This window comes from Clupea harengus, chromosome 22 (assembly GCF_900700415.2).
Source record: "Clupea harengus chromosome 22, Ch_v2.0.2, whole genome shotgun sequence".
Lineage (NCBI taxonomy): Eukaryota > Metazoa > Chordata > Actinopteri > Clupeiformes > Clupeidae > Clupea > Clupea harengus.
Genome location: NC_045173.1, coordinates 22,024,095 through 22,042,817, shown reverse-complemented (window position 1 = coordinate 22,042,817; position 18,723 = coordinate 22,024,095). Strand labels below are relative to the sequence as shown.

The window sequence follows — 18,723 nt, the reverse complement described above, 5'->3', positions numbered from 1 at the left end:
TTATGAACCATGGGCCCCTGAGCCTGGACATGTAAAAGCACACAGACATAGAATTCTTATATCTCCGATAGTGACGCAACTAGGGAGCCCCTGTTAGAAATTCTCTGAAGCAACCACTAGGGGCGTAGGTTTTTACTTTCCCTCCATGTTGACAATTTGAAACGGAAACGGAAGATCAGGATTTACACAGTCTGGAAAAAATACAAACTTGCATAGCAATGCAAGCTAGTTAGCTAATAATTCCAGGAAATATGTAACGTTAGCTATCCGATTAAGGAACTGCATGTGTGCGATCGTTTTGTGGTCTACATTCCGCGGTATCCTTCCCGTACGTTGTTCCAGAAGACAGATGTCTATTCATTTAAATTAACTAACGTTACATATGGTCAGCTAATGTCGGCTAACGACAGATGCCGGCCACAAAGTTAGCTAGGCAGGGGCTTGTTAAACATTTCGGATAGAAAACTAGCTTGTTATATACAACATGTTAGGAAATTTTATAATTCTTGTAACATTTGTGTGTCTGCGTTCATTGCTAATAGGTAACATTTTGTAATAATATCATAGCCAGCTAAGTGAGTTAGCGATCTCTAGCTGTCATAGCTAACATTAGCTGGAATAATTTTCATAGACTTCAATGTTACCAAGCTAGCGATAGGTCCGCCAAATTACATTGAACTTGTATCCGACGTCTCATAATAGAAGTTTGTTCTTGCTGCTCTCTGTTCCAGGTGCTGATGCGTGTGTTCGGTGTATCAACGGTGTGAAGGTACCTACAGCTGGGTTTTCTGTGGTTACAGTGGCTCGATGAGATGCAGACATGAGAGGTTATTGGCTGAGGCGGAATTCAAGACTGGGATAAGTTTAAAGTAAACGTGATTTTTAACATATGTAAAAGCTTTTATTCTCAACCCAGATCAGTTCTAGCTATCACGGTATTTGAAGAACCATCTCTTAAGTTTGCTGGTAAGCGTACACACTAGTCATCCCTGGCCATACTTCCCGACATTATGGTGGACAACCGTTATGCCACGGCTCTTGTGATTGGGTCGGTGCTTAGCCTGCTGGCCTGCGTATACCTGTCGGCAGCGGTGGGCACGCAGCACTGGTATCAGTACCACAGCCTGCCTATCAGGCACGATGCCAGCAATGCCTCTGAGCTGCGGACCTTACGGGAGGAATTCCGCGGAGAGGAGATGGATGAGAAGACGTACAGTGACCCTCTCTTTCGTCTCAATGGAACATTGGGTCTTTGGTGGCGCTGTGTTCTCGTGCCTGACCCTGCCCGTTCCCACTGGTATCAGGAACCAGGTAATGGTCTTTTAATTGAATTTTCCAGCCAGAAGTAGGTACCCACAAACACAGACCATAGACATAGTTTTAGATTGAAATTCATCTTGACTGACTTCTCAGTACCAATGGTCATGATTGTCTTGAGATTAACACCTGTCACCCAATGTTCACGTTGACACAACTCCCTAAACTGTCATGCCTGTGTAACACACTCTCCTCATAAATGCTTAACATCTAAAAAGGAAAAATCTATATTTTCATTTAGTACACAATCTCTTTAAAGGGATGCTCACTCTAAAATAGATCGTCCAACAAAGAATGGTGTCCTTAGAACTAGTCTCAGAAATGGAATTTCAACAAGCAAAGTTGCTCAGATGTACTCTCCTTACAAAGTGCCAACATTATTTCTAATCCAATGAGGTTACCTAACAGAATATATTTGATGCTGCTTGTGGTCTTCACTCAGAATGCTGTCTGACCCATTTCTTCCTCAGAACCCAAAATGGTGACTGAGTGCGTGAGTTTTACTCTGCCGCAGCAGTTTGAGGCCAAGTACAAAGAACCAGGGAACCACAACTCGGGAGAGGACCTCATCCGTACTTGTGAGTCTAAACAATTTTGCACACACCAGTTTTGTCACTCTAATGCAGACATTGTACGTCATTGCTTAAAATGGCAATAGCGATCATGGTCATGAGTATTTGATCTGGCCTGTTGGGATGGTCATAGTGGTTGAGGTTCTCTTTAATAAAATAATTAAAAGTCCCAAAGTGGATGAAATCGGATGATTGAAACCAATCGTCTTCTCCATACTGGATTATCATGTCGTACAGGTGACCTTGCTAAACCCCACAAACCCAGCTCTGAGGTAAGGCTCATTGTCGTCTTTTCTTTCTTTTCAGATCTATGGAGGTGCCAGTTCCTGTTGCCTCTGGTGTCTTTAGGGCTGGTGTTCTTAAGTGGCCTCATTGGAGTCTGTGCCTGCCTCTGTCGCAGCCTTACCCCCACATCAGTTGTTGGAGTGCTCCATCTGTTGGCAGGTGAGTTAACTGCTGCTTTCTTTCAAACCCCCTGATAGAATAAATGTGTAAATAGACTGGGGTTGTTAATTGTTATTAAATGTTGACACTTTTTGTGATGCAGCAGTCTTAAAATCTGATATCTCTAAGACACAGCACTTAATGTTCCAAAGTGTCTTTACAGCACTGGTTTAGGAACAGGAACTGTTTCAGAGAATCTGTACCCAAATCAGTCATTTTCAAATTGTACCAAGTCTATTCATCATACCCCAACACAATACAGGTTTAGTGTCTCTTAACGCAAATGGAATTGAGGAGAACAAACACTGAAACCATTTGTACCAAATGAGAAAAACCCTGAAATACGCACGCCATCACTCACACACGCCATCACTCACACACGCCAGTACTCACACACACCATCACTCACACACGCCATCACTCACACACACCATCACTCACACACACCATCACTCACACACACGCCATCACTCACACACGCCATCACTCACACACGCCATCACTCACACACGCCATCACTCACACACGCCATCACTCACACACGCCATCACTCACACACGCCATCCCTCACACGCCATCACTCACACCCCAGTACTCACACACCCCAGTACTCACACACGCCATCACTCACACACACACCATCCCTCACACACACACACCATCCCTCACACACACACACCATCCCTCACACACACACACCATCCCTCACACGCGATCACTCACACACCCCAGTACTCATGCCATCACTCACACACGCCATCACTCACACACGCCATCACTCACACACCACAGTACTCACACACACACCATCACTCACACACACACCATCACTCACACACGCCATCACTCACACACGCCATCACTCACACACACCATCCCTCACACACGCCATCACACACACACACACCATCCCTCACACACCCCAGTACTCACACACCCCAGTACACACGCCATCACTCACACACACCATCACTCACACACACCATCACTCACACACACCATCACTCACACACACATGCCATCACTGACACACGCCATCACTCACACGCCATCACTCACACACGCCATCACTCACACACGCTATTACTCACACACCCCAGTACTCACACACCCCAGTACTCACACACGCCAGTACTCACACACGCCATCACTCACACACGCCATCCCTCACACACGCCATCCCTCACACCCCATCACTCACACACACCATCACTCACACACACCATCACTCACACACACGCCATCACTCACACACACCATCACTCACACACACCATCACTCACACACGCCAGTACTCACACACACGCCATCACTCACACACACCATCACTCACACACACCATCACTCACACACGCCATCACTCACACACGCCATCCCTCACACCCCATCACTCACACACACACCATCACTCACACACACCATCACTCACACACACCATCACTCACACACACGCCATCACTCACACACACCATCACTCACACACACGCCATCACTCACACACGCCATCACTCACACACACCATCACTCACACACACCATCACTCACACACGCCATCACTCACACACGGCATCCCTCACACGCCATCACTCACACCCCAGTACTCACACACGCCATCACTCACGCACACACCATCCCTCACACACACACACCATCCCTCACACGCGATCACTCACACACCCCAGTACTCATGCCATCACTCACACGCCATCCCTCACACGCCATCCCTCACACGCCATCCCTCACACGCCATCACTCACACACGCCATCACTCACACACACGCCATCACTCACACACGCCATCACTCACACACGCCATCACTCACACACACGCCAGTACTCACACACGCCATCACTCACACACACACACGCCATCACTCACACACACACACGCCAGTACTCACACACGCCAGTACTCACACACACACGCCATCACTCACACACGCCATCACTCACACCCGCCATCACTCACACACACGCCAGTACTCACACACGCCATCACTCACACACACACACGCCATCACTCACACACACACACGCCATCACTCACACACGCCATCACTCACACACGCCAGTACTCATGCCATCACTCACACATGCCATCACACGCCATCACTCACACACACACCAGTACTCACACACGCCATCACTCACACACACCATCACTCACACACGCCATCACACACACACACGCCATCACTCACACACGCCATCACTCACACACCCCAGTACTCATGCCATCACTCACACACGCCATCACTCACACACGCCATCACTCACACACACGCCAGTACTCACACACGCCATCACTCACACACGCCATCACTCACACACGCCATCACTCACACACACGCCATCACTCACACACACGCCATCACTCACACACGCCATCACTCACACACGCCATCACTCACACACACGCCAGTACTCACACACGCCATCACTCACACACACACACGCCATCACTCACACACACACACGCCATCACTCACACACACACACGCCATCACTCACACACACACACGCCATCACTCACACACGCCATCACTCACACACACACACACACCATCCCTCACACGCCATCACTCACACACACACACCATCACTCACACACACCATCACTCACACACCCCAGTACTCACACACCCCAGTACTCACACACGCCAGTACTCACACACGCCAGTACTCACACATGCCATCACTCACACATGCCATCACTCACACACACCATCACTCACACACACACACACACCATCACTCACACACGCCATCACTCACACACACGCCATCACTCACACACACACCAGTACTCACACACGCCATCACTCACACACCCCAGTACTCATGCCATCACTCACACACGCCATCACTCACACACGCCATCACACACACACGCCATCACTCACACACGCCATCACTCACACACACACACACACACACCATCCCTCACACGCCATCACTCACACACACACGCCATCACTCACACACACACACCATCACTCACACCCCAGTACTCATGCCAAAACTGTCCTCATTCTTTTCTCAGGCCTGTGCTCCCTAGCAACAGTGTGCTGTTTCCTTGCGGGTATGGACCTGCTGCACCGTGTCTCTGTGCTGCCCGAGGGTCTGGACCGCTCTCTGGGCTGGTCGCTCTACCTGGCACTCATCTCCTCGCCTCTCCAGATGATGGCCGCTGCCCTCTTCTTGTGGGCTGCCTGCAGCCACCGAAAGAATTACACACGCATGACCGCTTACCGGGTTGCCTAGGCGACAATCAGCAACCTGCCCTGACCACGCCCCTTAGTAGGGCTGGGTTTGTCAGCTGTCTTTCTGGAAGAGCTTCTCTCCACAACTAGTCACTCTGGGGTTACTGATGATGCTAACAGCTGTAAGCCTAGACTATGTTATTCTGCCAGCCCTGAATTCTTCAACTTTTTGAAACCTTGCCATTAGTCTTTCATCCCTTTTATTCTGACCAGCTGTTGTTTTCACTTAATCAATGAAATGGTTAATTTATGAACTGTAATTAGGGGTAAAATAGGTTCTCTCGACTGTGTTTGCAGGGATACAGTTCGTTTACTTGGACGAGCTACAGGGTGATTGATGGTTCTCGGGTTTGTGACTAAAATATAGCCCAAGAGCTCTGCACATCTATGCGGTTTGTTCAGCAGTAAGCCTTTTAAGCAGTTTTAAGTTTTACTGTTGCTAGGGAACATCATGCTCCCTTGATTCCTTCAGTAGTTGATTTAGCCATGAACAACCAGTGGAAAGTGTCCCCTTAATACCACCAGCAAGGAAACCATGCAAGCAAAAGCATACCGATGCCATTAAGGTGTTTCAAATTTTGCTCCATCATTTTCAACACCAAGACAGATGGAACAGTTAATCCTAAATTGGGGATGAATACCTGCAATATAGTGGTGCTATTGGGGCATGCTCCTCAGAGTCTCCCAGTCAATTACATTATTGTAACACTGCTGGAATAGGACTGCCCAAGAACAGATGAAAGCACACCTGAAGTCACTTCTAGTTGTAGCATGTTATGTACCTGAGTTGATTCATAATTGTTTGGTGGAATATTAAACCTGTGTTTTGTGTGTGTGTGTGTGTGTGTTCCTGTTTCTCAAGTATGTTTCTTTTATTTTGCGTTGTATTCTTTTGTGTGTATTTTTCCCCAACATGTGCTTTCATACCCTTACAGGGATAAAATGCAGTAACATTGGCCTTCTCATTTTGAAAAAAAGTGAAAGATTATGCAGATGAATCGTTTCAGCCTTGATGTATTTGTTTACTGCTGTATTTGTTTCCATTATATTTTTTTGTCTTTTTTTTTAAACTTTTTTGTTTAACATCTCTGTGGTCTTGAAGCACTGCTTGCTTGATTTTGTCATGTGGTTAATATTTCAGACATTGTGGTCAAACTTGTAAATTGAATGTCTAGAAGTGGACTTGCAGCACACCACTCTCTATGATAATGTTATCATTATTTATTGAGGTTATATATTTCCAGCTGTGCCACTCCAGTTAACCTGTGTCTTTTGGGTCTTTTTGTGAGATCTCCACTTGGTTTTGTAAATGTGAGTGTTTTCATCGGTCCAGACTGTTGTAAATGTGGTTGAAAGCCTGAGTGAACTTTGGAAATGTAGACAGAAAAATCAGATTTCTTCCAAGTGCTGACAATACACTAAAATAGGTTTCACAGATACCTCAGTTCAAAGAGTTCACATATATATCTGAATAGTGGGTTTTTCTACATGTTTTTATACTTGTTGATCTTAAATGAACACTGCTGTTTGTAATAAATACCAGGCTTGCAGTGATTCTCAAAGCATTTTGTGTCTTAATCCTCTACCAAATAGATGTGCTTTTGGGGTTCTTTTTGTTTACTTCATTCTGGTTAACCTAAGCCAATGATGCAGTAGGCCTATTCCTGTTACCCTGACTACTGCAAAATGAAACAGAAGTAATGTTTTGACATCTCAAATAAGTAGGCTAAGGAAATAATTCAGCGATGACACAAATTAGGTCACATTATCTGTAACATTTATTTATGAAATACATTCAGAAAAATAGTCTACATATTACACGTATTTCCCCTGAGTTGATAAGGTCAAGCTGGTTAATACTGTGTAGAGTGAGAGGTGCTTTAAGATTAGTTTCAGTGTGCGCTTTTGCCTATAAATTTGTCAGTCATTTAGCAAATCAGTTTTTTCTCCCCTGTTCTCAATCTCTCTGCACTTTCACTGAGGGAATCTTCAGGGTGGTCTTGCGAGCTAGGTGAAAGGCAATGCCTTTCTCATAGTAAGCACATTCGTTTATAAAGAAGGGATAGAGAGAATCTTCCTCTTCGTAGCACACAGTCTCCCCAGAGAAGGATAAGAACATAGGATCACCTGGCTTTAGACAGCAGAAGTCTTGGTCCTAGAGGGAGTAGAGAACATCGGTTTCATCATCTCAAAATGTGCCACCATTTCAAAGTTTGTAAGATGCTCCATGTTAATCTAACTGTCCTGGATGTGTGCTGTGCTTTCCAGCATTAAGGTCCTGATGTGCATGTGGTTAAATAATAATGTAATATAATGAACATTGTTGAATATTATTACTGTAACTGTAAAAGAGAGTGAAAACTCTGTGACGGTGCTTATAGAAAATTGCACATAATCGCTCCAGCAATTACTTCATTCCAGCTGCTGATGCTATAACCAATCTGGCCCTTATCCAGTGCAGATCCACTTTGGTGAACTTCTATCTGAAATGTGGCCTGAGAAGTTCCATATCAAACCTGTAGTTGTGGGTGTATAGCAGCTGTCATCTGATTGCTCTCAGGATCTCGAGGATAATCAATGCTCTTATGAAACATATGTGTTTCCACCTCTCCACCCTCAATTACAGCACCTGAGAGGAGTTGGGGGTGCAGGAAACAGGAATATGAAGGCTGAAGACATTATGAGGTAAAAAGCTCAAAACAACAATAAAATACAAAACTCTGAACATAAAGGGTTATGTTCTGTGGCCATTATTGAAATCACAAAATGATAGACTTATCTCACAAACCTGTACCATCCCCTTATAAACAAATCTGTACATATGACAACTTATGATGCAACTAAGTTTGGTACCTGAATTGAAAAGGCTGACCCATTCTATTGCTAGTTCGATGGCCTCCTTCATATAATTGTATATGTCAGCTCTGAGCACACCATGTGGCTGTGGACCCACCTCCAGTGCTGCAAAGGAACCACAACAGGCATCAGTTTTACTCTGTGTTTCATCAGAACACATTTAGAGACTGGTTAGTACAAACATAAATGTGATGAGTAAATCAGTAAACCAATGGCAGATAACTTACAGAATCCATTCTTGCCCACAGACTCTAGGGAGTAGGCCTCATTTATGGGGATATTTACCATGAATAATCTTACCGGCACGGAAGTCATTTTCATCTGCAAATAAATTAAAAATGAACATTTCAAAAATTTAACTTAGCTCGTATAGCACAGTGCAAAGATTAGACAGTATATCTGAACAGCAAATCAAAGGCTGAAGGGAAGGGTTTTCCTTGCCTTTAGATACTTGTAGATGTGAAGACTGATCCATTCATTCGGAGAGTAGGAGATGATTGTTACTCCCATGTTGGACGTGGTATTATGGAGGTCACATAAGACGTCGATGGCTTCTTTGCTTTCCTTTGGGCCCAGGAGGGCATTTAGCTCATGTGCTCTCCTCACCTCATAAGGGGAGCTGTCTGAGATTGGGGTACTAGCGGGGAAAGTGTAGGAAAGTGATTCGGGAGAGGACATTGGAGGAGAATGGAGAGTTTGAATTAGGCTTTTCTGATTACTTCCTGTGAGTCACAGTTAGAATATTTAAAAATTTTATTCAGAGAGTCACTGTAGGCAATTGACATACTGTATCTATCTGGGAACTGGGAGTAAACTTAGTAATTTTCAACAGATGATGGTCTGAAAATGCACCTGTTTGTTTAATGCATCTAAAAGCATTTCCAATTACATGTGTAGCAATAAAAGCAATGAAACTTCTAACAAAGTTTTGTCACATTCACAAATGATACATGCGAGTTGTGGGCCAGAATGCAGTAGGTAGACCAATTAGGGTTTATCTGCTCTCTGGTCTAGGATGACTGATTGTCTGTTAAATCCCCTCCAGTGCCCAGTCTCACCTGAGGATGGAGCTAGTGAAACAGCGGTTGAGGTCTGTCTCGCTGTATCTCCTGCACTCCTTCATAGCCCGTGGGTTGGAAAGCACCAGCACTATTGGCACAGGCCACGCCTTATCCCCTAACTCCTTCTGCCGCCTTGCCATCTCCTGCACCAGGTACACGCCAGTCATCTCGTTGCCATGGGTACCACCACAGATGGCCATGCGATTCAAGGCTGGCAGAGATAGCAGTTCCATCTGGGAACAAATGACCAAAGGCAGATAAACACAGTTTTTCTTTCAGCAGCAACATATTTGCTTTTTGAGCCGGTTGAGGTTATTTTCACCTTGATTGACCAGCTGAGTTAATAATGCACACATAAAGAAGACATGTGCATGCACACGTGCAACATACCACTGGCCTGTTGTTTATTTCACTGAATTTCGTTTTTCACAACTTGTTTTAATTTGAAATACAAGCCCAACATCACTTAACACTGAATGCATTATACTAAACCCTTGTATCCATACTGTCAGGTGGCATGAATTAAATCAGGTGAACCATTGATAATATTTTTTTTATGCTCAGCAATGAAAAGGTTATCATATGGTGTGGATGTAACCCATTCAAATGTTGAACTATTTCATTCAGTGCTTTTGAAAGCACACTTCTCAAATGCAAAATGGTTCCTGTGTCTGACTGACCTTTTAACAGTGTTTCCAAGGAAACCATCGCTTAATCTCTCAGTCAAAACCATAATCCCATTTAGATTGCATTTGTAGTATTTCAAATTGCTGTATCTGATCCTGCAATGCTGCATGATACTCTGGGTTATAAAGTTCCATTGAACCTTCATTTTTTGGTAAAGAGAGACATCAAACATAACCTCTCCCCTCAATAACAGATGAAGGATGTTTATCCACATCCACCACCTGCCAAATCCAAATGAAAAACAGTGCTATTTCTGCTTGTGTGACTTCCTCACACTGCTGTGAGATTAGCCGTTACAGCACAGCGGGACAAGAACTCAGCCTTTCCTCTAGACAGGGTGTCTCAAACGCAAACGAGTACAAATATCACATGCAGACACAGTGTCATCAGAAGCTGGTACATTATATGAGGAAGGGTTTCTAACAATCGTCAAGCTGGTCATGTCACCACAGAAGTTAGACACACTGATATGTGTAAGGAAGAACTGGCAAAGAAACACACACACACACACACACACACACACACACACACACACACACACACACACACACACACACACACACACACACACACACACACACACACACGCGCGCACACACACGCGCACACACACACACACACACACACACACACACACATACACACACACATGACCAAGTCAGACATTTTTGTGTCTCTGGTAATAGGTCAGCCTGTCAATGGGGCCAAACAAATAGGTTTCTCAGCATATTCTCTCTCAGAAGGCAAGTAGAGCCTGTGCTAACGGTTAATCTGCAGGCAAGTAGAGCCTATGCTAATGGTTAATCTGCAGGGGCAGCTAAACTACACCAAGTGGTTAATCTGAAGGGGCAGCTAAACTACACCAAGTAGGGAAAGTTGCTTCAAACATGCCATATGCAATAATACACCTGATCGCATACTACAAACTTTAAAGTCTTTCAATATAATAATATTCATTTGAATTGTCCATAAATCAATATAACACCCCATACATATGCATTATGGGGACTCCCATTGAAACAGACTCTCTTAATGTCTTCTTAATTTACTGCTAAATTTACACAGATATTTCTGTGCAGTCAAATCCCCCACATTTTGACTGATGGCAGCAACTGAACGTAGTATGGAATCCCATTACCAACATCAGAACTTTTAAATGAATTGCCAATGATTAACACAAACACACACTCAGATCATACATTGTTGTGTCTCAGTTACTGGATCTGATGGTCAACCAGGTCAACCAGAAAGTTTCAGCATGTTCTCACTTTGGCTGTTTAACAGCAGGGTTAATGGTTAGTTAAAAAGAGCAGGTAAACGTGACTGAGTGTAGGGAAGCTGATAAGGCAAAAGTCACATGACCTTTGGACTGAATTTCATGTTATCTGGAAGTATTTCTTCACCACATTCAAACCTGTCCAAAAATGCATCTCCTGTACTCTAAGGATCACATATGACCTAAATGTCAAGTTGTATCCAGAAACGTTATGCATACATTATCCAGAAAAGTATGTGAGACAAGTCATCCAGACATGTATGTGAGACAAGTCATCCAGACATGTTACTGAGACAAGGTCAGACATGTCAGAGTTGCCAAAGAAAACATTTTAGCAATACATTTTGAACAGAACTTTAGATATGTCCTATTAGCAATGTGTGCGTGCGTCTGTACAAAAAACACATTCAGTGTTAATGTCAACTCATGTCTCACTGCCTGGTGAATACTTCCAGCATCTTCTTATTTCCACTTGTGGGGGGAGTTAATATACCTGATGACACACCAAAGACTAGGAAAAAACAGGTCCTTAAAATGTACTTAAGTTATTGTAATTTCCCACGAAACCATGTAACACTCCTTTAGTGTGTTTTATGGGGAATTTACTGGTTTGTAGCTAGCCAAAAACAGACTACCTTAACTAACTGGTGCGGGGTTATTATTAAAGCATTATTTGGAAATGTGTGTGGAAAGTTGTGTAGCCATATCTCAATTTGTGTGTGCTTAATCAGATTTGTATATGTGTAAAATAATCTCTTAATGCCTACTAAGATTTACGAATGTGTACAGGAATTTGCAAATGTATATTCAGAATCTCTAAATGAGTAACGAGATTTGTTCATGTTTAGACTAATCTGTAAATGCATGCATAGATCTGTGAATATGTAGACAATTAAATGCGTACATAGATATTAATGGCTGAAAAGTATTTCACTCCAAGCGCTGGAAATACAAGTCATCAGTTACAACTTAGACGGCCCTCTAAATTGTTGTACACATGATTTTCTGCCATGGCAGACCTGCAAATGTGTGTGTAGATTAGACTGTCTGTATTTGTATACCCTGAGCTGAGGTATGGCAAGCCAAGTGGCTAGGTGGCCATTTTTCTCCCTTCTGCAGTCTAATCACTTTTGCATTTTCATGCGGAAATCAGTTCAGTACTCCCTTAGAAAACCCATGATAAATCAGGAGTTTCTGTTTTGCTGTTATACCACATCTTTCTATGGGAATTGGGAATTGGGAATTGGGAAATACAAACTGCTTCCTGAAATGGTTTTCTTTGATTTGGTTATTCATTTCATTGGTACATATCAGGGTGTCTGTGGCAGAGCACCACACTGGTAATGCCTATTCGTTTTATGTATCGATGCAGCCCTCACATACTGCAGACTGACCCAAGACTGACTGAGAGAATTAAAGACAGGTAAGATAAGATAAGTAAACAGCCTTACCTCGTTACAGGAGGTAACAAGATAAATGTCATTTCGTTGATCTTTTTCTCTCTGTCTCTCTACCTTACTCTCTCTGTCTCTGCATACAGTGCTCATCTGGTTTTCATTAACAGCAGCAAACTTTGGACTCAAGCAAAACCCTCGGGCACCTTCGCATTGTCGTACTGCACTAAAGTTTAAGTGAAGAGGAAAGACCTGAAATACATGTACACACACACACACACACACACACACACACACACACACACACACACACACACACACACACACACACACACACACACACACACACACACACACACACACACACACACACACACACACACACACACATGGTATGTGAGTGCATTCACTCAGACATGTACAAATTGACACATACAAGTAAATGCATGCAGGAAAGTGCATACACAGACATTCCAGCACGCTGCAGAGTTCATGGTAAGACACGCTTGACAACAACCAAAACAGCCTCAGCTCTCCCACTGCACTTACCTTCCTCTCCGTCCAAAGCCTGTCACTAACTCCATATGCTCATATGCTCTCTTCCCATTCCTCTCCCCAGCACCTCCCCTTCCTCCCATGCTGCCCCCAGGTCAGATTTCAGGCCATTCAAGACTTGTGATGTAACATTAACCAGCATGCTTCCTGTCAGCAACCCCCCCCCCCCCCTCTCTGGGCAGTCTGCTGAGTCATTCCAACAAGGGGACAAGGAGGAAGAGGGATGGGGATTCTGAGGTACAGGGATTTCAAATACACAACCTGAGGAAGATCAGTGAAGGTGCTTTCTTGGAATCATGGAGTCCTTCAACTCACAAGTTAACAAATGAAGGTAGTCCTATGCAACTCATGTGTTCTTAAATATCAAATATATATTTGTGTGTAAGAAACAAATAGTCATTGATGACTCTTGTATCTTGGATTAAAGACTTAGGCCTTTACTGGTGTTTAAACAGACATGCAAAAAAAAAAATTTGACTGTATATTTGAATGCTAATACAACAATTTTACCTCTATGTAAAAGCACAAATACGCATGAGGAAGTAAGTTTAAAATCATGAAGAGTTGTTCATTAATGTAATACAGAATAAAGTAAATAATACACACATTTAAATAAAACCACACTGTATTTTTCAAATAATTAATTTAATAAATAATAATATTTCTCATTAAATCAAAGGTATACATTAAGTTAATCCATATCATCTAAGCAATTAAAATGGTGAGTTGAAATATGGAAGTGTTGAATTTAGGTCCTCCTTACAAGCATTCAAATGGAATCCACAGTGTGCATTTTTGGCCAACCATGATATAATTAATCAACATTGCGCTCCGACAACTCATTTGGCAAAGCGCGTCAATAACAGTGCCAAAGGCAAGTATTCAATTTCGTCTGAGTGCACGTCTATTCAAACGGCTCATTCAGAACATTCCAGATGGCTTTGGATGCAAGGTTCTGCCAGAGAACTCAATGTCAGTGTTTTCCTGGTTAAGCATGATGTATTGGTACAAAGCATTGTGGAGCACAAATGCGACCATGAAAGAATAGTTTCAGTCCTCAAAAGAACAGTTATAGCTCCACAAGTTCAGTTTTAGTATAAAAATTATTTTTATGATCAAACAAAGCGCAATGTCTGAAATTCACCAATTTGGTCAAAGCTCAGTATGTATGGCTACTATAGGGGGCTGATGTGCCAGACCAAGATAGACACATACCGTATTTGGGGGATGTGGGAAGGTCCAGATTGTGGAGTTTGCAACTCACCAAAGTCTGTTGCATATTTTGCAGCTGCAACTAACCTGTTTGGTGGCAGAATCATAATTTACCCCTTGAATGTGAAAACCTCTAAACACTGACCAAGCTTACTGTATTTATATGTTTCACATTTCTCTATTTTCTCTATTTTGTTTTCTTTCTCCTTGTCATTAGAGCTGCCATGAATCAATTGAGCCTATTTGCGCACTCTTAAAAGAAGTTTAGGGGAGTGGATTAGTTAAGATGTTCAATCTTACCCCCTGCACTGGTGTATTAAATAGTCACAATCTATGTACAATGTGCATCAATTTCGTTTAGTTTTGCTGGATAGTTTTTAGTGTTGCATAGATAATATGTTCACTGAGATTGCCTGTGGGCTAGCATCATCGATATACTGATATTGAGCATCAGTTTAGGTTTCAATTAATTTTGTTTTCTACTGAAAGTAGGCCTATTCATAGTGTGCAATAATATGATCTTATGAAATCCTGTCATCAATTTTCAACTAATGTTTGATTGCAAGATTTACTCTAAACCTGTGCAGGTTGCATAAAATCAGTGAACATGATAGTTAATACCATTTCCAGCTTTCCTACCTCAAAACCAGTTAAAGACTTGAATAATAGAGGTCCTGGCCTTGTAAGGCATACAGCCTGAAAATGCCAGAATCTTCAGAAATATGTATCACGACTTTCCTTTGCCTGACCAGACAGCCTTAAGGTCAGGTCAGAAGAACTCAATCTGAACCATTTCCAGCCACAGCCACCTCTGTGCTGCTGGTACAGTGAGAGTGTGTACTCTCCATTTACTAAGTAAGAGATAATGTATAGTCCGCCGGTCAGTATAGGAAAATAATTCCCGACGGGATGAACGGGACCCCTCCGCTGCGCATGGGATTGGATTTATTTTCCAATACTGACCGGAGGACTATACATTATCCCTTACTAATTGAATTGCTGTGAAATTCAAGGTGAACAAGGCTGGCTTCTGTCCTTAAACCCGCCCACAACCCGCCCCTTTCAAATGTACTGTTGAATCTGCACTACTGGCTTTGAGCTCGGCCTTCACGAAGAATTGGATTGTTTTGGAATGTTTCAATCAACCCATTATGATACATGTTCTATAACCATAATATCTACAGTATTATATCCGTTGAGGTGCATTTCACAATTCTGGTGACATGTTGATATTTGAGCTCAACAGCCACTTTGTTGTGTCCCATGTATCAGAGTCAGGACTGTGCAAACACTGGAGGTTTTTTGAGCCACACACAGAACCAACAGCAAGGGGACCGTGAGGAGCAATCACTGAATTTGACAAAAAAGTATGTTGGATTAGAATTGCAGACGCTTCAGTATGCATATGATGCAGGGCACATAGTGGTTTTTCATCTTCACATAAAATAAACCTGACAAAAGTGCTAGTGCAAAACAAGACTCCTTTTATAACAGATTTATCACACTAAATGTAAATACCTCTGCATCTCTCTTCCTCTTCATTTTGCTCCCAGTTCTTCAGGCTTTTTTCAGTGTTGCTCATTGCTCTTCGTCTCCCCTCACCAGCTCAAGCAGTGGGAGACTAATGCTTTAATTAGTTCTGTAATCCTGTTAGATGAGTCACATGAACACCAGGCTCTAGAGACAACTTACCAGATTGACAGAGCAACTCGCATACACACAGACACACGAATGCATGCTTACACCCACACAAAAAGATACACACACACACACACACACACACACACACACACACACACACACACACACACACACATTTAAAAAAAATGATTTATGTCCATAGAGTAAAATAAAGAAAAAGGATCACAATTCTAAGGTGTAGATGAGGAATCTGTACTGACAGTACACAGGGCCCTAATTTCATTGACAGGCAGCTGGCGACAAGCAAAGCAACGAGCAAAGACTGCCGCACATGAACTAAAGCTGGTTTTAAGTCATTTTGCTAATTTAACACCATGAGCAAGATTCTAAGCACAGACATGGGTGGGTCAGTGCAATGCTCCCACATGACATGCAACAGCTTTAGTTCATGCGCGACAAACTTGGCTTGTTGCTCATCAATGACATTAGGCATCATGGACATACAAAATCAAGGCACAGCAGATTATGGGCACATAAAGCAATCGGAGTGTATCTTTTACTTTTACATTTACCTGATAGGAACAATACCACATAAAAATACGACATGGTAGCTGTGTGCATTTTAACACTGACAGTTAGTGTCCATGCTCAAAAGGCGCAGACGATTTCAACTGCCCTCAACCATCAATGTAAAGCTTCAAGTATATTCGGTGAAGTTATGATAATGGACCTCTCCAACTCTTACTTAGTCATACTGAGAGGAGGCCTCTCTCAATGATGGCAGTGTCTCTCACATCATTAGAAGCAACCATTAAGGCTGAAATCAGGAATGACTGAACAGCAATTTACCTCTAGTAGGCTGCGGAGGCCTGTTCCTCTGATATATAATTATGGACATGAATTGGGTCTATTTGTGAACACAGCGAGTGTAATCACTATAGAGGAAAACTGAATCCATTCAATTGAGTGGCTGCTATAATTGAAGGCAAAGTAAGGAAGCCAGCTGAGTCAGCACACACATGTAAGACAGGATGTAGGGAGTTTGAGGCTAATTGGAGTGAACCGTTTTGTAGACTTGTCCCTTGAGTGAAATAGAGGGTTGATGTGGCTGTTCTTACCATTGAAGAACAAAAAGAGTGCAAGTGTAAAGAGAAAGTATCATAGTTTTTTCAAACAATGAGTCACTTTTGATAAAGTGGTCTTCTCTATTTTGTAGGTGATGAATGTTGAATGTATGGCTTCATATCCAATGGGGCGCTGCTGAATACTGCTAAATGTTTGCTAAATATGACTTACAGGAGCAGGAAGAGTGTATAGTCCTACTACATCTGATCTGTGGAAACCCTCTCTATCATTAAGAATCACTTTGATCAGCACTCAAGATCACCCTTTGAAGAAATATTATACCACCTCATAAAATATGAAATAATGTATAGTTGTACATTTTTACTTTTTGCTCTTGTAAATTGCTCTCAGTTATGCAAGTCAAATTGGATAAAAGTGTTTATTTCCATTTTTGCATATGGCATCTATCACAAGTCACTAGATAGTTTGTGTTCAAAGTAATATGATTATATGTGGTGTAAACTAAGAAGAAGTCCATGAGGAGGACCTTGGTGCCACAGGCAGGATATGTCCGAAGCATAGATGGTTTGAATACTGACCTGCAAAGGCCTTTGGGGATGAAACTTCTCCAGGCATCTGTTCCTTAAAAATAACAAAGTTGCCAACATTAGTGCCATCTGTGTGTCAATAAACAGATATCTCATGGCAACCTGATTTTGCACAGACCACAGAGCGATGCCTCAAATTGCCTGTCAGTCAGCCGGGTTTTAGCCCTCTGTGTTTCCAGGGGTGGGAAACTGAGTGCCTGAGGGAAGTGACTCATTAAAAGGGTGCGTCAGTATTAATCCTGCCTAATTGACAGAGGAGCATGTTGCCCTCATGCTTTGCCTCACACACACACACACACACACACACACACACACACACACACACACACACACACACACACACACACACACACACACACACACACACACACACACACCCACACACACACACACACACACACACACACACACACACACACAAGCAGACACATGCTCCCTCTTGTGGTTGCAACATCTGTGGGAACACCGTAGGACTATAGCCACCTGGAGGGATGAAAGCCTGTTCTGCACCTGGGCCCTTATCCATCTGTGAGCTGCAGCATCCTGTCTCCGCAACCCGTATGCAGGTCAATTAGATAGTGTGTCCTCTTATAGGTTACACATGGAAAATGCTCTTTAGGATGCTGCTGCCATGTCTGTAGTTATGCCCAAACACTTGGTTCATTGGTATATGACATACAAAACTGTTCTACAAACTAAAGAAATATCAACAGCTTACATTCAAAGGGCATAGGTTTTTTTTTTATTTTTAAAACATTTTTTTTACCTTTTA

At 42.9% G+C, this 18,723-nt stretch overlaps 2 protein-coding genes across 5 annotated transcripts; one reads left to right on the top strand and one right to left on the bottom strand.

Moving 5' to 3' along the window:
* The first annotated feature begins 152 nt into the window (after positions 1–152).
* cldnd1b (claudin domain containing 1b) lies at positions 153–7,158 on the top strand. The gene is made up of 5 exons (XM_012829717.3): positions 153–328; positions 732–1,311; positions 1,788–1,895; positions 2,196–2,333; positions 5,377–7,158. The coding sequence occupies exons 2-5, from the start codon at positions 1,011–1,013 to the stop codon at positions 5,595–5,597; spliced, it is 768 nt and encodes a 255-aa protein (XP_012685171.1). The 5' UTR covers positions 153–328; positions 732–1,010; the 3' UTR covers positions 5,598–7,158.
* A 193-nt stretch (positions 7,159–7,351) lies between these two features.
* LOC105902167 (N-acyl-aromatic-L-amino acid amidohydrolase (carboxylate-forming) B-like) lies at positions 7,352–18,103 on the bottom strand. 4 transcript variants are annotated; one of them, XM_031559871.2, is made up of 8 exons: positions 13,420–13,461; positions 12,928–13,122; positions 9,511–9,746; positions 8,894–9,089; positions 8,680–8,773; positions 8,450–8,557; positions 8,113–8,225; positions 7,352–7,751 (listed from the first exon to the last, which is right to left on the bottom strand). In XM_031559871.2, the coding sequence occupies exons 2-8, from the start codon at positions 13,021–13,023 to the stop codon at positions 7,554–7,556; spliced, it is 1,041 nt and encodes a 346-aa protein (XP_031415731.1). In that variant the 5' UTR covers positions 13,024–13,122; positions 13,420–13,461; the 3' UTR covers positions 7,352–7,553. The 4 variants fall into 4 exon arrangements, with proteins under 4 accessions (XP_031415731.1, XP_031415730.1, XP_042558963.1 ...); XM_031559870.2 differs by lacking the exons at positions 12,928–13,122; positions 13,420–13,461 and adding an exon at positions 17,943–18,103; XM_042703029.1 differs by lacking the exons at positions 12,928–13,122; positions 13,420–13,461 and adding an exon at positions 16,156–16,385.
* Between the last annotated feature and the right edge of the window lie 620 nt (positions 18,104–18,723).